Source organism: Pteropus medius, unplaced genomic scaffold, assembly GCF_902729225.1.
Source record: "Pteropus medius unplaced genomic scaffold, Ma_sr-lr_union100, whole genome shotgun sequence".
Taxonomy (NCBI): Eukaryota; Metazoa; Chordata; class Mammalia; order Chiroptera; family Pteropodidae; genus Pteropus; species Pteropus medius.
In genome coordinates, this window is record NW_024349519.1 from 4,952,179 (window position 1) to 4,978,952 (window position 26,774).

Sequence of the window (26,774 nt, forward strand, 5' to 3'; positions counted from 1 at the left end):
TGCAGGCGGCTCTTCTAATCGGGAAATTCCAGTCTCGCGTAAGGCACTTCTTTAAGTGGGAACCTGCCCCTTTAAATAAGCCTCTGTCGGAGGCGAAATATTTTAAGTCTTCCGGACTTGCGCACAACGTTGTGCAGAGGAATGCCTTCACCTGGAGGTGAGGTACGCCGGGTCGAGCTTCTTGTGTGATGTGGGGCCTGTGTATGGGGCGATGATATGCTTAGCGTTGGGACTCTGGCCCTTTGTCCCCAAGAGGAAGGCGATGTGGGCTAGTATCGCGCCCAGGGACAGGCGGGCGTGAGGGAGGGAGAATAAGCAAGTGGAGCTGCTGGCGGTTTCTGAGGGTACTCTTGGACACGCCAGAAGGCCACGCCACCGGAGACTTTAGTTCTGCAGATTGGTGACAGAAGTAGGAAGTAGGAGTTCGGCGGAGCTTTGGCAATTAGTGAAGCAAGAGCATGAGAGAAAAGACGCTATCTTCCTCCATTCCTAACATCTTCCTAGTATCTGTTCTCAACGAGCAATTCTCCAAATTTTGGTCAAACTACCTTCCCCCTCTCTACCCCTTACCCTCAGCAACAAATCAGCTTATGCTTAACTCCACATGGGCCTCTTGGCTCTTTTCCAGCTGGGTTCCACTCTTTTACTAAGATGCTTGGTTGTAATTCCCTCATCGTTACATTCTCCCCAAGTTGTTCTACCTATTCAGCTAGCTTAGGCTGTCTTCATATCTTCTTCCTCTTACTGGGGAAAGAGTATATTCTTTACAAGGCTAATCCTACAACTGTGCTCTTGATTACATTGCTTTCCACCTCCTGTAACTTCATCAGATTCATTTTGCTCGGAGCCTTCAGTCATCTTACTAAAACATCTTTTTGGATTGTGTCATTTTCCGACCCAGACACCTCCAGTGGCCATCCACTGGCCACTCAATAGATTCTAAGTCTGTGACAGTGCATTCAGTGTCTTACACAGTTAGGCACTAATTTGGCTGTATTTTCCAGGACTACTAGAAAACATTTTCTCCTACAGCTCTGCATCTGGGCTGTTCAAGTTTTCTCTAACACACTATATATATTTTTAATATTACTTATGATATGCCTCATATCATTTCTGTCGCTTGAACAGTTTTGAGGACTTAGATGGCCACTTCTTGATTATGCCTTTACTAATTATCACAGGCAAAAGTGATGTAAACTCTTACAGATCTTATTTTCTACTGATTTCATTTATTCAACAGTCAGTATTGATCATGTGCCTACTATGAGCTTGACAATGTTTTAAATGTGAGCTAATCAGTGAATAAGGCAAACAAGTTTTTTTATGGAGCTAACAGTTTGAGGGAGATATACAATAATTAATTAAGAAAGTTATTAGGTAGAAATACAATGCAGAAAAATCAATAAGGTTTTGTGAGAGTGACTTGCTGGTTCCTTTAGATTATTGGTCAGGGAAAACTTCTCTGAGGATGTGATTTGAGAAGGACCAATTTAATCAGCAAGACCAATTAGCACAAAGGAACTGAAGAAGGCTAGTGTAGCTGGTGTATGGTAGGTAATGGGGAAAGGATACAAAATAAAATCTGAGAATAGACAAAGTCCAGAATTTTAGAACTCTTTGGAAGCCAGGGTAATTTGAGTTTTTATTATAAATGTGATTTGAGGGTTTTAAACAAGGTTGTGATATGGTTTAATTTACCTTTTAAATCATCATTCTAGACATTATGTGGAGAATGGACTGTAGTGGGTTAGTAGCAGAAGCAGAGATTAGAGGCCTTTATAATGTATAAGAATTTCTGGAGTGGAAGTACTAAAGTGGAGTGATGAAAAGACAGCAGGAGTAATCAGAGAGCCAGACGCTTAAAGTTGGTGCAATTTTCGGTGATAATTTAAGTCAAGGCTATGACCAAGATGAAATGTAAGTGGGTTGAGGCCGAGATTGAGGAACTGAGGCACTGCAGTGTTAAATGGAGGTCATGAAAGTATTGCTGGTTAAGAAGACAGTGAGCCAGGTGTTAAAGTCATCAGTGAATCAAGTCATCTGGGGACCAGAGAGAGGATGAGAGCAGATGGCAGAGTCTGATGGCATGAACTGCAAAAGAACTGGGATTTGGGGAGGTAGAGGAGGAAGAAAGGGTTTGGAAGAATCAGTGGCAAACATAGAAAATATTTACAACTTCCAGGTCCAAAGTTAGGTGGGTATGAATGGAAAAAATAGCTTTTACATGAGATGACTACAGAAGAAACAACCTGGGGAAATAGCCAGGTTTCAATTAAGGCAAGAAACTGAGGAGATTGTGTAGGAAATTAAGGAATGATGGAAAATAAATATATTCTTACAAATTTCCTAGGAAATTAGGGTGTAGAGAATTTGCTGTGATTTCTACATGGCATAGTACAATGGAAGAGGAGGGTTTGCTAAATGGGTTCAGATTAGTAGAATACATTGTAGACATGGGATGAAGGTCCAGATAATGATAAATTACCTGGAGAGTATGACTACCACGAGAAACTGAGTAGTATGGGGCCCAGGGCATTTTTTCTTTTCTGTAGCTCCATCTGGTCTGTTAGCCATGGATTGTCTGAAGAGTGAGTGAAGGCTTCCTTAGAGGACTGTTCTCTTATCTACTGCTTCAAGAAGATCTGTTAACTCATTTCCCATTTGCCCCAGGAATACCTGCCAGCAGCACTTGCAGCTGCAGCGTTTATCCCAAGATAACTCACAGATTACAGTCCTCACCGTACCCCTAGAGTTTGCCGTGAAATATCTCGCTTTTATTATTATTTTCTCATTGCTCTGGTATATTGATAGTCTTTGTAAACAAATGACATCATTCTGTTTATAACATTCTGTTTTCAGTAGTTCCATCACTGAAAATGTCAAATCCTAGAAAATGTAGCAGTCCTACGTGTGATGTTAAATTATTAGTGTCTTTTAAGGAGATTAAGGATTGAAAGGGAGAAAGAGAATTAAATTCTGCAAACATTTCTTTTTTGTTATCTACAATTTTTCTTTCTAGTAACCGACTAACTGCCTTTGTTTCTTTTGTAGGCATTATTATTAAAGAATGGAAGAAGATACAGATTTTAGAATCAGATTTAGTTCTTTGTGTTTCATTACTGATCATGTTGGATTTCATGGCACTATAAAAAGTTCACCAAGTGACTTCGTTGTTATTGAGATAGATGAACAAGGACAGTTAGTTAATAAGGCCATTGATGAACTTATTTGCAAAATTAGTAAAGTACTGCCTGAGCCGAGTAATTTTACCAAAAAAACAAAACTAGATCTTCAAAATTTACCTTTTGAAGAGGGAAGCAACAAAGAAGCCAGTACTTTGGTTGAGTGCTCCAATGATGACCAAAACCCTCAGTGTGGTTCAGAAAAGGATACAATCAACAATGGAACTCCTGAATGTGAAGAAGAAAAGGTTGATGGGTTAGGCTCTTTGTTAGATGAAAGAACTAATGAATTACTGACTCAGTTTGCCTGTGATGTAAAAGAGAAATGGAATTCCAAAACTGAGCTAGTTGGACCATCTCCTGAATTCTCACTAGGCAAAATCCTTGACAAAAACCAGAGGGCTATTTTGCATAGTGCTATTAGGCAGAAGTTTCCTTTCTTAATAACTGTAGGAAAAAACAGTGAAATTGTTGTAAAACCAAATATTGAGTATAAAGAACTCTGTCTCTTGGTATCTGAAGAAGAAGCATTTGACTTTTTTAAATATTTGGATGCAAAGAAAGAAAATTCGAAATTTACCTTTAAACCTGATACAGACAAAGACCATAGAAAAGCTGTTCACCATTTTGTCAATAAAAAATTCGGAAATCTTGTGGAAACCAAATCTTTTCCTGAACCTAATTACAATGCTGGTAATCCAAATATAGTGATAACAGTAAGATTTCGAGAAAAAGCACACAAGCACAGGAAAAGGTCTCTTCTTGAATACCAGGAAAGAAAAGTTATATACACAGGTAATTTAACAAATCATTACTGTTTTCTTTGATAAACTTAGTTAAAATTGTGAATCAGTGAAAGCTGAATAATTCAAATGAATTGAATAGATTTGTCCAGAGGGATATTAGAAAAAATATATGGGTATGTTTTTCAATGGAAGGTAAAGTCTTTTCACAAATTACATTAATTATAGAAAAATAACCTTATTGATGAAAATATGGTTAACAGATATTTATGGTTAACATAGTCACAAATATATAATTGAAGGAGTTATTTTTTAATAAGTTTTGTTGGAAGTAAATCATGATATATTTTGAAAGATAATTAAAATTAAATAATTGGAGACAAGTAGAATATATTTGCTATACTTGGGAAAGTGATTACTTTGTAATCTAAAACAGTTGCACCTCACTTCCCAAGGCAGGGAACCTGAAAACTTACAGGAGCCTCCTTCCTTTGGCTCTGTCAAACTTTTAGAGAAGAGGTTCTCCAACGTGAGTAGCATTATCATCACCAAAAGGGCTTATTAAAACATTTCTGAACCTTATTCTCAGAGTTTCCGATTTAGAAGATTTGGGCTAAGGCTTTCACAAATTCCTAGGAGATGCTTTTCTACTGGTCTGGGGACCGACCACATTTTGAGATTCAGTGTTTCAGGGGATAAAAATTCAGGGGACATAGTTCCTAGTATGGGATGGAACTGACAAAATCTCACTGCAAGTTTGGCTGAACAGGTTTAATTGGCTTATATCCTACTTGCAGGATGGGATATGTTTCAGGTGGTCATGTTTTATAAATTTATACAGCAAAACATTTAAGATACAAGCAGTAACCCAAATTTGCATAGATGTGTATGGCATAGATGCAGGATATGTAGCGACCCTATGGTATAAATGAAGAGAGTTTGGACCTTGGACCTGTGTGGGTTTTATTTTACATTATGATTTTAGTTGATAAAATGATTCATTAACTTTTTAATATCTTTAATTCTTAGTTTCTACAAATATAAAAATAGAAAAAATTGGTAAGTTACTTAATTCATAACTTTGGATTGTAGTTTAAAAATGGGGTAGTAGTAAAGTATAATTCACAATGATATTCTAAGGATTAAATAAAATAATTAATGAAAGAGTTTAGTATGTAATAGTTATTCAAATATTGGTGTCTTCTCTCCTGGAAATTTCTTTCTGGTTGTGTGACTTGCCTTTTCCATGAGAAAGCTGCTAGTATAGGATTTTACACATAAGGCATGCAATAAATGTTAACAGATAAATCTATTTGGAAATAAAAACAAAACTAGCTTAACGTGTGGGGGAAGAATTGCTGATAACTGATTTAAGCATCTATGGATTTAATACTACTTGAAATTCTAATAGTATTAATTTGAGTTAATCAACCACAAATTGTGGAACTTCTTATATATTAGTTTACATTAGTTTTACAAAAACTATGAATAATTGGAGGGATATGTTAAAAGGAGGAATTGATGGTTCACCAGAGATAATACGAAGATCCTGCTATACCTATAAGTCTAAGAACACAGAAAAAGACAAACTCTGCCTGTCCCAAATTTTGTAGGCCAACTTTTTGTAACAAAAATAGCTCATATTAAAAAGAATTTTATAATAAGTAGACCTATATACAAAATAGAATACTTAAAAAACTTTTAATTGTAAAATATATATATAATTTACCGTTTTAATCACTTTTAAGTATACAGTTCAGTGACATTAAGTACATTCACATTGTTGTACAGCCATCACCACCATCCATCTTCAGAACTTCTTCATCTTCCCAAACTAAAACTCTATTCCCATTAACCACCATTCACCACTCCCCCAGCCACTGGCAACCACCATTCTGCTTTCTGTCTCTGTGAATTCGAGTACTCTATATAAGTGGAATCTCATATAAGTGAAATTGTACAATATTTGTCCTTTCATCATTGTCTTATTTCACTTAGCTTAAGGTCTTCAAGGTTCATCATGTTATACATGTGTTAGAATTTTCTTTCATTTTAAGGTTGAATAATATTCCATTTCATGTATATACCTCATTTTGTTTATTCATTCATCTGCCAATGGACATGGGTAGCTTCTCTCTTTTGGCTATCATGAATAATGTTACTATGAAAATGGCTGTAAAAATGCATTCAGGTCCCTGTTTTCAGTTCCTTTGGATGTATACCCAGAGTGGAATTGCTGAATCATATGGTAATTCTATGTTTAATTTTTTGAAGCATTTCCTAGGATATGTTTCCTAGGATATGCTTTTGAAGAAGGAATTTTATAAAAGATTTAAGCATCCAATGAAAATTTCATTTTAGATATTGCATTTCTCAACTCTAGAAGTTTCATTTGTTTCTTTCTTAGGTCTTCAATTTCTTATTATGTTCTTGTTTTCTGATGTATAATCTTTGACCTTATTTCTAATAGGTCTTTAAAAATATTTGTCTGCTAATTATATCTCTGTCATTTCTGGGTATGTTTATATTGACTGACTTTTATTTGGGTTATGGGTCATATTATTCTGCTTCTCTGCAGGTCTAGTAATGTTTTTTTTTTCTAGGTCAAACATTGTGTTACCTTGTTGAGTGTCCAAATTTTGCTGTCTTCTTTTAAAGAGTGTTTGTTGAACTTTGCTTTAGCAGACAGGAAGTAATTTACAGATATATTAGAGGCTTCATTTTGAGTTTTATTAAGAGAGGTCTAGAGTAAGCTTTACTCTGATTCTGTCATAAAGCTCTGCTATTACAGTATGATCCTTTTGTGATTTCTACTGAATGCCCTTGTTATTTAATTAGATCTCTTCTTTCTGGCTGTGCTCCAGCCTCATGTAATCTCTGGCAGGTTACAGATGGCTAGCCTGGTGGAGCATGTTAGCCAGCATCCACATGGTCCTCAATGATCTTTAACTATAGGTATTCATGTCCTTATGTAGTCCCAACCTACATTGATTCTGGGTCAGACTGTTTGACCAATAGAATATGACAGAAATGACAGTAACTTCTGAGGCTAAGTAATTAAAGGCATTTCATATTACTCACTCTGAAGCAAACTACATACCTTGAAAATGCTCAAGAATTCCTGTGGAGAGAAACCGAGGCCTCTATTAATGACACTAACTTAACACCGATGTAAGTGAAACATCTTGGAAGTAGATCTTCCAGCTTCAGCTGATGTTCCACATCAACTTCACAATAGACCCTAAGCCAGAACTCCTGAATTCCTGATCCACAGAAACTGCAGGATAATGTATTAATCTGCTCAGGCTGCCATAACAGAATGCCGTAGACTAGGTGACTGAAACGACAGAAATTTATTTTCTCACAGTTCTGGAGACTGAAAGTCCAAGATCAAGATGCCAACAGGGTTGATGTCTGGTAAGGGCTATCCCTTTAGATTGCAGACAGCCTCTGTCTTGCTGTGTGCTCACATGATCTCTTCTTTGCACACACATGGAGTGGGAGATCAAGAGCGAGCTCACTGGTGTCTTCTTATAAGGATACTAATCCTATTGAATGAGGGCCCCACTCTTATGACCTCATATAACCTTAATTCTTAGAGGCCTCATTCCAAACGCAGCTACACTGGGGTTAGTGCTTTTTCATATGAATTTGGGGGGCATATAGACATTTAGTCTCTAAAAGTTAGTAAATGATTATTTTTATTTTATGACACTAGGATTTAGGGTGATTTCTTATGCAGGATAATTAATAGAAATTTTGGTATCAGAAATGAGTTGCTGCTGTAACAAAGCCTAACACCTGTGGTAGCAATGCCTTCGGGACCTGTTGGCAGGCAGAAATTTGAAGATATCTAAGGGAAGCTGTCAATGAGAGTTGAAAGGAAAGTAAAGACAATATTATTAAAACCTGGAAGAAAGGGATCCTTGTTATATAATGGCAGGAAATTTAGCAACACTGTTGCCTACAATAAAATAGAAAGTAGAAAATGTATCTAAAGAAGGGATGCTCTAACTACAGAGATTTGCAGGTAAAGTGTGGAGGGTGCCACCTCATTTCTTTTTTTACTGCTTACAGTAAAATTCTAAAGGAAAAACTGTTGGATATAAAGGAGCCAAGAGTGCTGGGTTCAAAAATAATTAAATAAAAGAAATAAATCCTCACCTCTCCAGATGGTACATGGTGTTTAAATTAAAAAATAGCTTTTAGGCAAAGAGAAAATCATGGCAGGTCAGGACAACATGTTCTAACAAGGAAACCTAGAATGTGATTGGAAAACTATTTGCTAAAATTGTTTAAAGGTGTATAGCAGTGTCTCAGAGAATGGTTCAGACACAAGGCCCGCTGAGAACTTTAAGGGCATGACTCATGGATCCCTCGTGTTAAACAGTAATTTTTCTGGGAATTTAGGGACATCTTTCCTCAGCAGCTTCAGGAGAAGCCCTAAATAGAAAAGATCTTATCTTGACAAAATTTGAGTATATCTTTGTCTAACAGAGTGAAACCCAGAGAAGACCCACACAGTTTTTGAAAGGATCAAAGGCAGTATGAAATAAAGAGAGGCTTTTGTACTCCCAAATATTGAAAGTCAGAAATGAGACTGAGAAAACTACTCAGCTGTGAACAGGCTATCTTTAATGGAAAAGGAAGGTTCACTAAGAGGGCAGAGCCCAGAGGTGTACCCTACAGCCACAGCAATCTTTCCTAGATACTGGTAGGACTGAATTCTAATAAAGGAATATCCAACAGATTTCTGCTTGGATTCAGAATTGCTGCATATCAGTAACTTCTAAGTATTTCCAGTTTTCCCCAGTTTAAATAAAGTCTGTAGTGCTTGCCCTATCTATGTGTATTTCAACATTACAAAGTGTGTAAAGCAGATTTGTCTCTTCATGTCATAGTCCTTTGTAGCCTTCATATTAAGATAAATTGTATTTGAAGATTCTAATATGAGATGTACTCAAGGAGCCTTATCTACATCTGGACCTGATTCAGGTGAAAAAATGCTAGGATTTGAGCTGTTGTCTTAATGGGATGAGTCTTTGAGGCCTTGTGAAAGAATGAGTGTATTTTGAAAGGGGGTGGATCATAAATATTAGAGCCAGAAGATGGATTGTGGTTCTCAACATCCAAGAAGGCTCTCAGATATTAACACAGAGTGGCCTGTGTGACAGAAGTGTTGGTGTGTGAGTGCTAAGGCTAGATCATAAAAAATGTTGCACTTTTTGTTCATGTTTCTTGATTTGCTCATTCAGGGATGAGCTAGTTCCATACTGTAATGATACTCAAGCAGACCTTTGGAGAGGAACCAAAGCCTCCTGCCAATAGCTAGCACCAACTTGGCAGCCATGCAATAAGCCCCCTTGGAAATGGATCCTGCAGGTCCTGTCAGGGTTTTGAATAACTGTAGCCCCAGCCACATCTAACTGTAATCTCATGAGAGAGCCTGAGTTGAAACCACCAAACCAAGATGCTCTTGAATTCCTTACCAACAAAAACTGTGAGAGATAGATAAATATTGTAAGCCACTAAGATTTAGGGTGACTTGTTACACAACATTAGATAAATAATACACAGTATTTAATCCTAGGTATGTGTGGATTACTCATCAGCAACAAACTCAAGGGATCACTTATGTGGATTTCTGGAACTCTCTCTGTGTAGCTTCTTATCTGGTACTCTGCCCCATGAATTCCAGCCCACTTGGCCTTCCTGAACTTCATCTCTACTTTCTTAATTTAGCAAGACCACTCCCATCTACCTGGATTCCATCTCCCTGTGCTATGGTCCAGAAAGTACCTTTAGACAGCAAACCAGGGTATTTTAGGACTCAGGTCATCTATTTTCCTTTCCTTTTGGATCACAGTTCTGTGGTGCCTATTCTCTAGTGTTTAAAAACAGGTGTTTCATAGTTTTTTTCCCTTGGTTTTCTGTTTGTTTATAGTGGGAGGTGAAGTCTGGTACCAATTATTCCAACATGGCTAGAAGTGGAAGTCTCTAAAATTGAATTTTTAATTTAGCATAGTTGATTTACTTTTTAAATACTTTAGTTGTTCCAAATAATTAAGAAAATGTTATGAAACTTATAAGTTTAGGGACCTTTAAATGTTCCTATACGTTTCCATGTTATTTACTAATATAGTGAGGTTTCAATGTAAAAAGAAAGATTTAAATCAATTAGACATTTTTAATTGGAATTATTTAAGTCTAATTCTTTTAAACATTCCAAGTACATAAAACAGATTGATTAACACAAATACTAAATTAATGGACTTGATTCTCTTAAATACTTCTATATTCTAAATCTTCATGGATAAAAAATGGCTAATCAGCAACAAAATGATATAATCTCAAGCAATTTGGAGGTTCCTTCTTATTACATAGCTGAGTTTACCTAATGACCATTGAGTGACATGCCCAGATTGTCAGGGACAGATTTGACTCATTAAACCATACTTAAACACATGAACTATAAAACTTTAGAGACTGCTCTCCTAGCCTTCTTCCTTTACATAGTACAGTTTCCTGGTCTACTTTTCAAAGTTTGCAACTCCAAACCAGGCTGCTGTGACATTTGATTGAATTTTGCATTTCTTTTAAGCAATTTTAATGACTTCTGTCTAGTTTCATAGATTTGGTATACTTGAGGGACTACTTTTTTTTTTCACATTATTCCTAATTGGTTCTCAAAATTTTTGGTTCCCTGAGGAGTATAGCTCTTATAAGTTATTGTGGACCCCCAACCAACTTTTGTTTACATGGTTATCTCTTGATATCTGACTTATTATCAATTAAAGTAGAAATTTTAAAAATGTGAATTTATTTAAGATAAATCTATTACTATTATAACATTTTTAATGAAAAATGACGATATTTTTTAATTAAATTTTTTAACTAAAATTAGAAGGATTGCATTGTTTTACAGTTCTACATATGTTTCTAACATCCAACTTAAAAGAAGTCAGCTGGATCCTGTTTTCTGTTCCTGCATTCAATCTGTTGTAATCTTTTATTTTGATTGAAACAAATAAACAAAATTCAGCCTTATACATGTATATAGATGGAAAAGGGAGAACACTGTAGATGCGCTAAGATGACAGGTCAGAGAAATCTTACAGATATTAAAATATTTGATATTTTGATCTTTCTATTGCTTTGACTGTTTGCCATTCTTCTGTTCATTCTTCAAGCCCCCACAGCAGCAACACTACCATTCTCAAAGTCTTTTCAGGCTCCCAAGACTGAATGCTCCCAAAGAGGGACTCATTTTTGTTTTATTGGCCATTATATTTTAGCCTAGCACATCTTCCAAAATCATTTTATTTAACTCTATAATTCTATTATGGTAGTAACTGACATATTTTGAGGTTATAATTTCTACATTTTAAACACGGGGTTTTAATTTCATTTTATTTGAGACAACTGTTATAAACAGCTGCCTTATAATCAGAGGTTTATATTCAAATCCATTTGGCTAAGATACCCCAAAAGTATAAAGAATAAATTGTGATTTAACACACAGAAGTAACGTGTATGATTTCTCCTCTACTTCTTTTATCAGTTCTTTAAGAATAACAGGAGTCATAGTACATTTAATTTATCGCTGCTTTAATAGAAAATGCGAAGAATTCTAGGAAGCTATTGTGATAGTACAAAAAATAATGACCCTAGTGGTAAAAAAAATTTAAGAAATAGTGGCCAATGCTTCAGTATTCTACAGAAATTATAGTTTTACACTATAAAAGTTCTTAAACGTAGGTAAAAATATAAATCTATTGTTAAAATTGAAACATTAAAAATATACTGCATTGCATTACAGATTTTTTAAACTTTTGCATAAATGACATACATTATACGTATTTTTGAAGGTTGCTATTTTCATGTTTTTAGAGATTATTTATATAGAGCTACAAGAAACATACTTGTTCTTCCCTAATCTTTTAAATACTACGTGATATTCCAAATTATGGATATTACCAGCTTTGTTTGGCTATTTCATATATTCATAAATAGATACATACATACATTTACATCTTCCTACTTGCTGGGTCATGTTTATGTTTAATGTTCATTTTTCTTAGAACACTCTTCAAAGAGATCCTTGTAGCTGCTGATGATAATTACAATAATCGAACAAAATATAAATTATTCTGCAAAAAATTGAATTTCCTTTTCACAATTTGAAGGGAGGGCAGTACTTTGAAGTATCTTATATGTAAATATGGTGAACTGAGGATTGCAGTATTTTGTTACTGTCAATACTGGCAGGTTATATAGGTCAACATATCCTGGGGATTTTTGGTGGTCGTTGTTATGGGCCTTGTTCCTCCTCCCCACCCTCACTCCTACTCTCTTATCTAAAAGGCATTTTAAACATCTACCACAAAGCAAGCACTTTTATTTATTGGCTCTCAGCCTATGGAGTGGACAAACATTAAAAGATAAATTGCAATACTTCGTGTTAAGTGTCATCAAACAGATAATGACAACTTGTGGAGACAAGCAAGATTAAGATTAAGTAATTTGATTCAACAAATATTTGAAAGCCTACTATGTGTTAGGCCGAGGATATAACAGTCAGTAAAACAAATACAATCCCTACTTGGGGAGCATTCGGCCTTGGGAGCATTCGGCCTTGGGACCCTGGAAAGAATTTGCGGAGAATTGCTGCTGCTGTTGGATAGTGAAAATTGAATAGAAGTATGACAAGTAAAATGGAAGGAACATATATTTTAGACAGAGGGACTCAAATGTGCAAAAGTATAAAGCTGTGGAAGGATTATGAGAAATTAACTGTGTCAAGGTTATAGGAATGGAAGTGGCACATGTGGAGACCAAAAAAGGAGATTGGGGCCAGCCAGATATGAATGCCAAATGAAGGAATTTTGTTTTTTTTTATGTAAAGCTTTAATGAACCAATTAGCATGTAAAAAATAACAGCTGAAATCTATAACTGATTTTGTATTTTGATTCTAATTTAAATTAATGATTTAATTCATTATATTAATCTGTTAGTCTGCTTAGCCTATAGTTGCTGTATGGTAGCTGCTTTTTTTATAATCTAGGATTATTTTTGTTTCAGCCTTTACCCTACGAAAAGAAAATATGGAAATGTTTGAAGCAGTTGGTTTTTTAGCTATCAAACTTGGTGTGATTTCTTCGGATTTTAGTTATGCAGGCCTTAAAGACAAGAAAGCCATCACCTATCAAGCGATGGTGGTTAGAAAAGTGACTCCAGAAAGGTAATAAGACATTACTTTATAAGAGAGAATTGTTCTTATTGCATCAAATAAATAAATGTAAGATTAAAAACTCAGAATATACTGGGAGCGTATTAACCTCACTCTCAATATTCACTGGTCACAGGCTTTCCAAGCAGCACATTCTGCATATAATTATCTTCTAAATAGTTATGTCTAAAATTTACATTGAGGACGTGGTTCCATAGTGTAGCGGTTAGCATGTCTGCTTTACATGCAGAAGGTCCTGGGTTTGTGCACCAGGGGAGCCACAGTCCATGGTCAATGGCCATGCCACCTTGAACAAGCCCGATCTCATTTGATCTCGGAAGCTAAGCAGGGTCGGGTCTGGTTAGTGCTTGGATGGGAGACCTCCTAGGAAGACCAGGTGCTGTAGGCATAAATAATAATAATAAAAAAATAAATAAAATAAAATTTACATTGAAATATAGTTTTAGGATAGAAACTTTGAAAAGCGGTGATTTTTTTTTTTTGCTATTTTATTTTATTTATTTTTTAATTGAAGAAATGATTTAAATTCCCTCCCCCGCCTCCCCCACCTCCCGCGGGTCTACCTCCTCCTCTCCACCTCCCCTCTGGCAGCTGATTTTAAATGATCTAAATTGTTTCTAAACATCCTGTTCTATATACAAATATAAGTTCACATTTAGGACAGTGTCTTACAAATCTTTTTTTCTAATTACTATAATACTTGTATAATTTTATTGTGTTTTTTTGTATTTAAAATAAATCTTTGTTAAATAGAATGTAAAACACTCAATTTTAGCCTCTCCGGCTTAATCAAATATTAAAAATGTTTTTGTAATGAAAAAAGAAATACATGTTAATTATAGATTTAGAATGTAAAGAAAAAACGTACTGAATAAAAAAAGAAAAGTCACTGATAATTCCACTACTCAGAAAGAACCATGATAACAATTCGATATATTTCCTTCCAGACTTTTTTCAGAGACTATATTACATACATACATACATTGTATATAGACATTTTTTATGCATGTGAAAATCATATTGTATATGTAATTTATATTTTACTTATAAAATAATATTGTTTTATTAAAATTTGTGTCATGAAATATTTCAAAATTATGTTTATTACATAGGCTAATTTGTTTAACATTCCCCTAGTTTTAGATATAGAAATTAGTTCCAATATTTCACTTTAAATAATACTGCGATTAATATTATTGCACTTAAAATCTGTGCCTTGTAGATATTTTTCAAAATATGTCATTGGGCCAAAACTCAGCCTAATTTGATTTAATATTGATACATTCATTCTTAGTCATAAGATGTTTCAGTATCCACTATTTGCAGATAGACACCTCTAAGCTCTTATATAAGGGACAAAAAAATGTACATGATGTTGTCTTTGTGGTCAAGAAGTGCAGTATAGGTAAGAGAGGAGGATGTTAGATGTTAAACGATATTTAGTTGTTGAAAGCTAGTTTTTAATTTACAAAGACAAGAAATATTAGTTCTAGGATTTAGCTTATAGGTATGGGATTTTAATTACCCTTCAAGTAATAGTAGATTTTATCAGATGCAGAAACTCTGAAGATACATTTAGAGGAGCAGTAAATTAAACAGTCTGCCTAATAAAACAAATAGTTACTATAAGGACTACAAAAAATATGAATGTAAAGAAAAAATTATATCAGTTTTTAAAAGATCTTAAAAGTTATGCCAAGATAATTGGAATCCATTCTTTAGATGTTGGGGAAGAATTGAAAGTTTAAGTAAGGGATTCTTCAGAGTATAATTTTAGGAAAATCCTCTGGTGCTAGTAGTTCTTCTTGATAACGCTGGGAGAAGAGAGACTGAGGAGGAAAGGAACAAAGTCGATAAGAGCAGGAACAGGAGAACAGTTGATTTCTATCATTTGAACTAATGAATCAAAAGCCCTACACCAGAAAAGGTATATGTTCCAGGTCTGAAAATAACTGGTTAATATAATTTTATAATAATGGGTTTCTAGTGCACACTTGTTGAAAAAACACTGACTTCGTAATATTCCCCAGAAAAGTTTTTTCAGTATTCTGATATAAGTGGTTGCCTGGCAACTATCATTTAAAACTTATAATAATTTTTGAAATGTAAAATTTAACTGAGTCTATATGATTTATCATTTTTAGGTTGAAAAATATTGAAAAAGAAATTGAAAAGAAAAGAATGAATGTGTTTAATGTTCGGTCTGTAGACGATTCCCTTAGACTCGGTCAGCTCAAAGGAAATCACTTTGATATTGTCATCAGAAATTTAAAAACCCAAATAAATGATTCAGCAAACCTGAGAGAGAGAATTTTGGAGGCAATAGAAAATGTTAAGGTAAGAATACTCAATTTTAAAATAGAATATTACAGGAAAATTTTCATAGCCCTTCTCTTTACATTGAGGCAAGAAGGAAAACTTTTTCCATGGTACCTTTTGTTTTCATTTGCATGTATAATTATTTTTTAAAATGATAACATGGCTGTTTGGCTTATTTTCTGCTTTCTTAGTACATTTTTGTATGGGGAAAAAAAACCCCAACTTTAATGTAATTAAAATATAAAATGTATAGATTTCCCCAGAGATGGAGGGAATAAAACTGTCTTTATAAGAAGAATGATTTTTAGCATTTGCCATATAGAGTATTATGTTAGGGAAAGGGATTAATATTTTTGGAAACTTTGTTCAGTAATTCTTTTTAGAAATCTGGTAATTTGGCAAATTATTTTTTAGAATTAAATACAATCTTTTTTTCTTTTCAACTGAATTTTCAATTATGTTTCAATTTATACAAATGATAAATTGTATACATTTTATGTCGTATAGCAAAAAAATTACTTAAGGTATATTTTTAAATGACATTTGCCAGGCATCTAAATATGCATATACAACTATAGCTTTCAGTTCATTATCTAGGCAATGGGTCAGCAAACTTTTTTCATAAAGGGCCAGATAACAAATATCTTTGGCTTTGTAGGCATTTGATCTCTATGGCAACTACTCTGTTGCCATTGTGTTGGTCCAGATCTGACTCGTTGGCAGTTAGTAATTTGCCAACCTCCTATCTAGACAAGTAATTCTCAATCTGGGGGCTTTACAAAGTCTCAGCAGTCAATCTCTACTCCCAGACCAATTAAATAAGAACATTTGAGGATGCTGTTTAGGCATTAGTATTTTTTAAAAACTCCCTAAGTGATTCTACTCTGTAGCTAATATGAGAAACACTGATCTAAGTTTCTGAAAACAAAGACCTTTTTTACACAATTTTATACCTCTCTACCAGGAAGACAAAACTTGTTTTTAATCAATATCATGCCTTATAGTCAGGAAGCTTTCAAATCTCTTGTAATTTCCTAAATCTGGAGAGTGATAGAGTTGTCTTTTGTTATGTTAATGAGGTGACTTTTGGCAATCACCTACGTTGGGGGCTGTTTGTCAATGGAGCCAACCAAGTGATTAAAAAATAGTAGTTTACAGTACCACCCCTGACCTCTTGGGGAGAGGGGCTGGAGGTGGAATCAATCGCCAATGACTGGTGATTTAACCAATCATGCCTATATAATGAAGCCTCCATAGAAACCCAAAAGGAAAGGGTTTGGAGAGCTTCCAGGTTGGAAAACTCCTGAAGATGCAGAGTTCTGGAAGCTGGAAGCCTGAGATCAGGTTGCCAGCATGGTTTTCTCATTGTGTTCTCATGGCAGAAAGAGAGTAAGCTAGCTCCGTGGCCTTTTCTCATAATGGCACTAATCTTATTCATGAGGGCTCCACCCTCATGACCTAATTACTTCCCCAAATTCCCACCTTTACATACCCCATCAGAGGAGGTTAGGATTTTAACATATAAATTGAGGGAGCGAGACACAGGCATGTGTCCATAGCAACATACTTTTAATTAATTGATTTTTTTCTATTCATAGAATAAAGGTTTTGTGAATTACTATGGACCACAGAGATTTGGGATAGGAAGGAGAGTTCACACAGACCAAATTGGATTGGCTTTGCTGAAAGGTGAAATGGTATGGATTTTTTAAATATATGACCTTGTCTGTTTTCTCAGTTGTACTTACCACATAAGCCAGCTTCCTTATTTTCTTAACTTAGCATATAAACACATGTGTACACACATACATGTACTATAACTACATCATTGAACATTTATTGAGCAGCTACTATATTCTTGGTATTACATTATAAGAAAGCAAACTGTGATGTCCCTCTGTTTAATACTTGTTTGTGACTTAACAGAGAACTGACAAACACTCACTAAATTTTTAGTGAACTAAATAGAGGATTTAGAGGAAATATACCCTACAGTTCCAGAAATCTGGTATCAGATTATATAAAAGATAGGAATTAATCCAAAGGCAGAAACTAAAAGGGGAACAACACATTGAAAAAATATCTGACTAGCTTCAAATGAAACTATAACTGAATGTCACAAATAAGCCACATATGCCCAATTATTAAAATTAAATATATTTTTGAGATGTATATTTTATATATATAATTACATATTATATACATATACATTTTTGCACTGGATGAAGTGCATGTAATAGTGAAAAACTACAAAACTATAAAATTATGTACTTGAACAAATGAAAGATTATTCATATGACAGTGTCATACTCATTTGTGTTATAATGTGTTCTCTTGAGTGGAAGGGAAAGGAAGAGTAAAAGCACTTGTGAGAAGCATTGTACATGTGAACATAATCTTACACCCATGTGTGAGATAATGGTTGAGAGCTGATAATGTAGACCACATCTGCAAATTTGTAGTCAGTATTCCTACTCTAAGACACATACTTAGAAATAAAACAGTGCTGGAGACAGTGATAAAATACAGGAATTAGTAGATACCATTTTTTTTTTCCTAAAGGAACTTCATCTATTTAGGTTTCAAAAGGAAATTTTAAAGTTGGCAATTTTTAAAAAAGATTTTGGCAATTATTTTTTAAGACCAAAGAATTCTGAGACTTGAGAGCATGAATGAAAACAAGCATAAAGGAGTGGCTTGCCATTCCTTTATGCTTGTTTCCTCTCCTATTTTTGTTGTGTATGTTGGTCAAGTTTGAGTTTTATGTCATTACTTCACACTAGTATTTATACCTTGATGATAGAGATAAAGAATGACAGAACTATAGAATTAATGGAGGAGCACTTTTTCCAGTCCATAATATTTTAAACCTATGTATAAGCTTGCTTTATATAGAAGTTTATTTCAAATTTTAACACTGTTTGACTTTGAAAGCTTAAAGATAAAATTACAGCATAAAATAATATTTGTTTAATGCATATTCTTTTAAGATTAATGTTTTTTAAAAAAGTAAGTAATTCATCATTTTCATTTAACATGTTTGTGTGCTTGATTTAAAGGTAAAGGCTGTAACATTATTTCTTACACCAGAAGATTTGGATGATCCTGTAAATAGAGCAAAGAAATATTTTCTTCAAACTGGTATTTAAAAGTTCCTTTACCCTATACCTAACCATGCAGATACATAACAAATGTTAATGTCAACAGGAGGGCGTTTATTGCAACATAAATATGATAAGAAATAGATTATAATATATTGTACATTTAATCATTTATTACATGCTCTAGGTACCATTTTTGGCCAGATCTTAAGGACTTTTGTCTAACTCTTGCTTGGGGGTACATAGAAGTGAGAGGAGACATGGTGTCTTAGTTTTTTTCAGCCTAAATCTTCTGAGGGGATAGGAGTTCCCAATTCTAAACTGGTACTGATGGAAGTATGATTCACTACAACTAGAGGAGATGGAAGAATAAACTAAAGAAAAATACACTTGTTATATCTGATGCTGTGTGTGTGTGTGTGTGTGTTTTGGTCTCGTTGCCATTCAGCCCTGACTGCTGATTTTGAAAACTTTAGCTCAATGTGATAACAAATTTGTAGAATGCTTAATGGGAAGCACTAAAGAAAAGTGGTTATGCATGTGGATTCTAGAGTTGATCTACATGGGTGTAGCTCTCAGCTTTAGTACTTCCTTACCGTATAGTCTTGTGCAAGTGATTTAGCCTCGTTGTTTTAGTTTCTTTGCCTGTAAATTCAAGCTAATAATGGTACCTAAAAAACTCTTAGGAGATATAAATAAGATAATAGATGTAATGCTCTTGAAATAGTGACTGACACATACTAAATACTGTATAAATATTGACTGACACATACTAAATACTGTATAAATATTACTTGTGTTTAAATAATAATAACAGCAACCATAAAAACAGCATTTTAGAGTCATTCAAATATATGATCTACATATATATGCATACTGAATTTCACTTACATTGAAATAAAGAACATCAGTTTTCAAAAATCTCCATTAATTTTTTAAATTATGCACATATATATGTAATTGTTCATAGAAGAGAAATATTTTTTTGCCATACCACGACCTGTAAATAGTGTGGAAATTTCAAATAGTTATGTAAGTAATACTAAAGAAAATTCAAGGTGAATTTTGTATATATTGTAGAGTCCCAAGAAGATAATTTCCTTATGGCAATAATTCTTAAATTTTAGTGTGCATAAGAAACCTGATACAGTTATTAAAATGCTGATTTCTAGACTTGCCTGAATTAGCACCTTTACAGTATAGTCCAGTAATCTAATTTTAAAGAGCATCCCACTAGCAAGACCTAATAGTATACTTGAAGGATCCACATATATACTCTTATTCAAAAAATTCTGTGTAAATATCCATAATAGCTCTTTAAAAATCTCTAGGCTCAGAGGTTTATAAGCCCTCTAAATGACTGCAAATTAGTTTATCTACATTTTGAAGTAAGAATTACTAATGCGCTTTTTGCCATTATTTTTTAGAGCATGGAAAGTGAAAATGGACCATATAATTAATGATCTTTATTGAAAAAAACAAGTTCTTTAAGTGTAGCTAGGTTTATAGTTGGTGCTGAGCATCATCTTCATATTTAGGTGTAAAAGATAGCACAGTTCATTGCCTTTCATATTTGGAGATCATACTATGGGTCTTTACAACTGGCCTTTCAATAAAAGTAGTTGACTAACTGATTTTCTCTATATTTCAGAGGATGCTAAAGGCACACTTTCATTGATGCCTGAATTCAAAGTTCGAGAAAGAGCATTGTTGGAGTCATTGCATCGCTTTGGCATGACAGAAGAGGGTTGTGTCCAGGCATGGTTCGCATTTCCCCATTCTATGCGCATTTTCTATGTTCATGCATATAGCAGCAAAATTTGGAATGAGGCAGTATCTTATAGACTTGCAACCTATGGACCAAGAGTGGTGGAGGGTGATTTGGTCTGTTTGGATGAAGATGGTGATGATGAGCATTTCCTAAATAGTAAAGTAAGTATTATTTCATCATAGTTTTCCAAGAATAGTTACCACAGCAGTAACACTAATTTTCAGAAGCCTTTATGTGAGAAACAATTTAAAACTAAACATGCATTTTATTTCTTTTTTAACTCCTGCTTCTACTCTGCTGTTGGCCAAGGCTTATATACATTCTATAAATGGGAAAATAAAATAGTCAGTGGTATGAGAGAAAGATACAAAGATTGTAGACCTTTCTTTAAAGAATACATTCTTTAAAATATTACACAAATAATATACAGAATACTTTCCTTAAAAATAAAAATCAAAGCCTTACAGGTGAAGCTGTCCTCCCTGCCACCACTCCTGTAAATCCCTCCCCTGCCTCCAGAAAATCAACCTCTGTTTTTTTGGGGCATGTTTCCTTTTAGATCTTTTTCTGCACTTACATATAAATATTCACAGAAAGGTGGATTTTTATTCTGTTGACACTGAGAAAAGAAAAGGTAGGACTTAGAGGCTCAAAGCTTAAAATATGAAAAGAAAAAGATTTTTATAATAATGGTATATGGGACATGTATGCATTCCTTTTATATAAGTGTGATTTCACAACTTGCTTTTTTCCTCTTAACAATATCTTAGAGACATTTATATTCATTTCAAGTAATGAAACCCACCTCAAACTAACTTAAGGAAAAGCAGACCGGAATTTATTGCCCCCCATAACTGAAAGTCCATGGCTGAGTCAGGTCCAGCTGTGTCCAGGGACTTAAGCAGCATCTTAAGTCATCCATCTCAGTCTGGCTTATTCCTTTCGTGGCAACATGGTAATTAGCAATTCTAGGCTTATTTATCACAGCTTTTTTAGAAAAAGAGAGCTTTTTTTTCCTAACAGTTTCAACAAAAGCCATGAAATTGAGTCTCAGTCACTAGGAATAGGTTGGCTTGGGTCACATATCCCCAAACGAATCATTGTGGACTGGAGTATGCTAGTGGTTAAGCCTGTGTTTCAAGGCTTATGGTTCCTTCCTGGAACCATCCCACCCAAACCACATTTGGAACTGGGAGGGAAGCTCCCTGGAAAATGCTGCTACCAAAAAAGGGAGGATAAAGGCTGGCCGAGCAAGCCAGGACAACAGACATTTGCTTTACTATTTCATTAAACGGATGGTTTATAAATATTTAGATAAGAAAGTAATTAATTACTAGGAGCATAAATCACTAAGAATGGTCATTTAACTGAGACACAGACTCTGAAATTGTGTGAAAGGAAAACTAGCCGCATCTGAGGTTTTATTTTACCTCATGTGAATGGAAGAGGAGATATATCAATGGTCTCCTTTTAATAAATAATGAAAAAATCATAAATTTTTAAACGTCTTCCAGAAAACATGTTCGTTTAGTGATTACCTGGGTAATACATTATTTAGTAAATCAGCCATTTCTAATTCAGATTTTTGGGAGTTAAAGGTTACTTTGACAAGACATAGCAATAATCTCTGAAAATACATGAGTCTTATAAGACTTCTTTGTTCAAAGTAACATTTGCAAGGTAAGTTTTGTGATCAGAATTGTATCTGCTTTTCTTTATGGAGTTCTAGAAGAAAACATTTTCTCCTTCAGTTCCTAAAGAGTTTCCTTTTAGTAGCAGCAAAAAAAGTCTTTATATATATAATAAGACCAGTCATTTATACTTTATAAACACTGAGAAAAGGAAAGACAGGATTTAGAGTCTTAAAACTTAAATATGAAAAGGAAAAAAGACAGAATAAGAATTCTAATAAATGGTATATAAGGCATGTAACTATAGGAAACTAATCTGATTTTCTTTTTTGATAGGATTTCTAGGCCAACAGGTATATCTTTATTTCAAGTCACTTGGTAGATTCTCTTGTAATTTTTTTTTTGTGAGCAAGATAGACAAATGTGAGTTAGACAATTAAATAGTTAGGGGAATTAGTATTTGAAAAGCGGCCATACAGCAAAAGCATGTTTGATAATTAATTGATATTAAATTGGAGGGAGTTCCTACAGACAAAACAGTCTTCTGTACTTGACCATGTTTATTCAGTATTTTCATAAATTACTTAAATTACAGTATCATAGATATGCTTATGAATTTGTGAAAGACAAAAACTGGAACTGATGATCCAAGAGAGATTACAGTCCTGTGTATTTTGGTCAGATCATACTTTGAGTTTTATATCTATTTCTGAGTGTAGCAGTTAAAACAGGTTATTTACCTATAAACAAACCTGAAGTGAAAAATAAGAAAAGAAGGGACATTATTGATTTAAGTAGGGAGAATCTAAAGGAGAGCAAGCTGATTTAGAGGCAATCTAGATATTGTATTCAATGATGAATGCTTTAGGAAGATAGGAATGCTGTCAATATTTGTGGAATAATGATAGCTGCCTTTATACATGAGCTTTCATGGGCAAGAGAAACCAGAATTATTTTGTGATGTTCTTACAGAAACATTTTTCAACCTTAATTTATCACTCACTTATTTTTGTTTCCCTCCTACATGTGATACCTATTAATATTCTGTGAAACAGGTTTTAGAAATACAACTTCTTATAGAGTATGATATTTGTTGGGGACAGAGGTAGGGGGGGTGGTTTCACAGAGCAGGTGTTTGATTCAGCATAATAAAGAACAACTTTGTAATTTAGAAAAAGATTGTTGGTGACTGAGGTGCAAGTGTCACCTTAGAGTGTTAAACTGCCCACCATAATCCATGTGTTTCAATTTCAGTTATCAGTGGTTAAGGCAGGAAGAATCATTCTAATTTTTAGATAGGCTACTCCTCCAGAAACAAATTATGAAAAGATCTTGTTTGGGTATATGTATATTCAGAAGAGTCAAATTATACATAACGGAATTCGGGAAAATTGAGAGAATTTGGAACATTTGGGAGTCATCCATATTTTCATCATGTTTTTTAAAAAATAGGTTCATCTAGTAACTGAAGAAGAGGAATCGGCTAATACATATGCAATACATCAGGTAAATTTGCTTAAAAATTTGTATCACTGAGATCTAAATAGACATTATCTCCAAGAGACAAAATGTAACCAGTCTCCCCTGTCCTTTTTTTTACCACTTTTAAATTTAAGTATTTACACACACACACATACATACACAAAAAATTCACTCTTTAGTTTATATTGCAGGTTTTGATAAATGTATAAAGTCATATAACCACCACAAAAATTATGGTAAAGAACAATTTCATCTCTCCTCAAAATTTTCTTTTGTTGCTTTGTAGTCAACCCCCACCTGTATCCCCAGCCCCTGGCAATGACCCATCTAATATCTATCCCTATGGTTTTGCCTTTGAAAGAATGACATATAAATGGAATCATAATATATGGCCTTTGTGGTCTGACTTCTTTCAGTTAACATAATTAATTTGAAATTCATTCATGTTGTGTGTATTTGAGTTTTTTACCTTGTTCCTTTTTGGGCTACTTTCGGTACTGTTCAAAAAGATGTCTAGAAGTAATCAGCAAAGGTGGAAAACCCCACAAAATGCAGTGTTTACTCAGATGCAGCTGAGAAAAAAGATATTTTGCTGCCTCTTGTTTGCTTTCAAGTTTTTAAATACGAAGAATGTAAAATTCTCAACCAAAATACCAGTTATGTGATTGAGCAGTAGGGGTTATTCTTTGTGTTACAGAAAGAATATGCTTTTAGGATTGTATGACTGCATAGAAGTTTGGTCTCTGTTGGTTAATAAATAAACCTAAACTTCTTGTTCTATCTCTTCTTTATTAGAAGTAGTATATCTAATAATATATGATTTGAGTTGGTTACTTTAGTTATTATGAATCCTTCCTGATTTTAGTTAGCTCTTTGCCTGGAAGCATTAAAAATAATCAAAGTAGTATAATATTCAATGGTACGTTTTAGGCTGATTGTATGTTTATATCCTGAGGCTGTTTTTACAGATTCAGGTCCCAGTCATAAAAATAAGTTGAAAATATGATCATATACTTTTTTGAAGGCTTTTTCATGTATCTTTTATTCCCCTTCCCTTCCACAGGTGGTTCTCCCAGTGCTTGGATATAATATTCAGTACCCAAAGAACAAAGTAGGGTTGTGGTACCAGGAAGTACTTCACAGAGATGGACTGCAGACCTGTAGGTTTAGAGTACCTACTCTGAAACTGAATGTTCCAGGATGCTATAGAAAGATTTTGAAACAACCCCATAATCTCTCATACCAACTAATAGAAGAGAATGATATTGATGTCAGAGCAGAGGGTTCCCACATCGATGAAGCACCTTTATCTCTTTTGATCTCTTTTGATCTTGATGCTTCGTGTTATGCCACAGTTTGTCTGAGGGAAATAATGAAGCATGACTTTTAAAACTGGTACCCTTTATATAATTGTATATATGTCACTCTTTAAAAGGAGCTAAAATTTCTTGAGCATCTGCCATGTGTTAGGAGATTTATAATTGTTACCTCTGTTAATTATACAATAGCCTGATGAAGTAGGAATTTGATACTAACATTCCAGAGGACATGAAACTAGTAAGTGGCAGGGTCTGAATTTAAGACTCCGAAGCCTGAGTTTTTTTAATAATCTAATGTCTCAATGACCTTTATTCTGTGCTATAAAAGCTGCAATCTTTCTGGACTATTAGGAGCATATAATACTATAAACATTTAAGAAAAAATGTTTTGGAATACCGTTTACATCCTGTAGCTCCTTGCTTAGAATGTAGATGAAACTAGGTTGTAATGAAAGAATATGTTTGTAGAGATAGATGAAGCATTTTGTTAATCATTATTGTTATTCTTTCCTATTTTTCAAATTATTCATCAAAACAATATATCAGAGAAATGTAATCCCTCTATTTATGAGAACTACCCCGGGGTAGTTTATTCTTGTGAGATAAATAATCTTTGATGAAGATTGAAATAAAATTTTTTATACAGTTTCTTTATCTTATATGTTGACCCTCCTTTTGTTATTTTTTTTTCTATTATCCAAAACACCGATTTTTCAGTCAGACAGATCTGGGCTCAGACTCCAACTCTAACACTTCCTAATGACTTTGGGTATGTTATTGATTCTTTTTGAGGCTCATTTAAAGTATTAAGACTGTGCCAATCACATAAGCATCAAACAATAGGATTATCTCCACCTTTTGTGTTGCTAAAAGAAGAAAACATTTTGCCCATTTGGAAATTTAAATATTTGTTGATTTAACTATTCCACGTCATAAATCATCCTTAACCATTTTATATTAGTTAAATTTGGGAGGAAATGGGATATACTGATTGGGAAGATCTGAGCATTCTTTCATTGCTGGTAGTATTATGTAATGATGAAATTCAAAAAGCAGTATAGAGCATTATATATCAGTTATGTGGCACTTTTATATACTTTAAGTCAGTAAAACCATTGGGCATATTAGCATAAGAAAATAAAATTCAAAAGAAGGAAAAGAAGCTATATGCAATGCAAAATTTGCTTATTGCAGCATTTTTATATATAATGAAAGAAATTAGAAATAGTTTGAAAGTCCAGCATTAGATAATGAAAGTAAGCACAATGAGATATTACCGACTTGATAGCAAAACATGTTAATTATTAAAAATGGTAAGGTTTTAGGTATATGAGAGAATGTTGCCCCTGAAAAACAGAATATATTACAAAAGCAGTATATACACTAAATGCAGCTTTTTCAAATGAGGGCACTTTAGCAGAGTGATTAAAAGCATAGATAATGGGGACAAACTCCCCCATTTTGAACTTTGGCTCTGCCACTTATATCAGTGTGGCATTTGGCAAGTTATATAACTTTAGGTGCTTCAGTTTCAACATCTATAAAATGGGGATGCTAATATTCCTTAGGATTATTATGATGATTTGCTGAGTTAATATATGTAAAACACCTTAGAAAAGTGCCTGGCACTTAGTTATTGTTAAATGAATGTCCACAGATGCAAGTTTGGAAGGGAACAAAAAATGAAAATGCCATTCTGTTAAGATGATAGAGTATTTGGATTTTTTTTTTTTAATACTAAAAGGTTTCTTCTGCGTCATTATATACTTTAATAATAAGTTAGGACAGTTTCTTCTGCGTCATTATATATTTTAATAATAAGGACACAAAAAGTGAAGATTGAAGTACCATGGATTTTTAAAATTACCTTAATGTCTTAAAGTTTATTGAAAATAAAATGATGCTATATTAAGTAATAAAACATTTTAAAAAATGTTTTATTTCACTTTATATAATAAATTATATTCAGAAAAGG

The 26,774-nt window shown here is 33.9% G+C and overlaps 1 protein-coding gene and 1 pseudogene across 2 annotated transcripts; both read left to right on the plus strand.

Annotated features, from left to right (window-relative positions):
- Positions 1 to 5: 5 nt before the first annotated feature.
- On the plus strand, positions 6 to 25,458 carry PUS7L (pseudouridine synthase 7 like). Of its 2 annotated transcripts, none has more exons than XM_039882254.1 (9): positions 6 to 157; positions 3,052 to 3,977; positions 13,008 to 13,167; positions 15,321 to 15,513; positions 17,094 to 17,192; positions 18,555 to 18,636; positions 20,248 to 20,528; positions 23,451 to 23,504; positions 24,544 to 25,458. In XM_039882254.1, the coding sequence occupies exons 2-9, from the start codon at positions 3,068 to 3,070 to the stop codon at positions 24,868 to 24,870; spliced, it is 2,106 nt and encodes a 701-aa protein (XP_039738188.1). In that variant the 5' UTR covers positions 6 to 157; positions 3,052 to 3,067; the 3' UTR covers positions 24,871 to 25,458. The 2 variants fall into 2 exon arrangements, with proteins under 2 accessions (XP_039738188.1, XP_039738187.1); XM_039882253.1 differs by having other exon boundaries at positions 8 to 162.
- On the plus strand, positions 13,446 to 13,564 carry LOC120618811 (uncharacterized; annotated as a pseudogene).
- Positions 25,459 to 26,774: the final 1,316 nt, after the last annotated feature.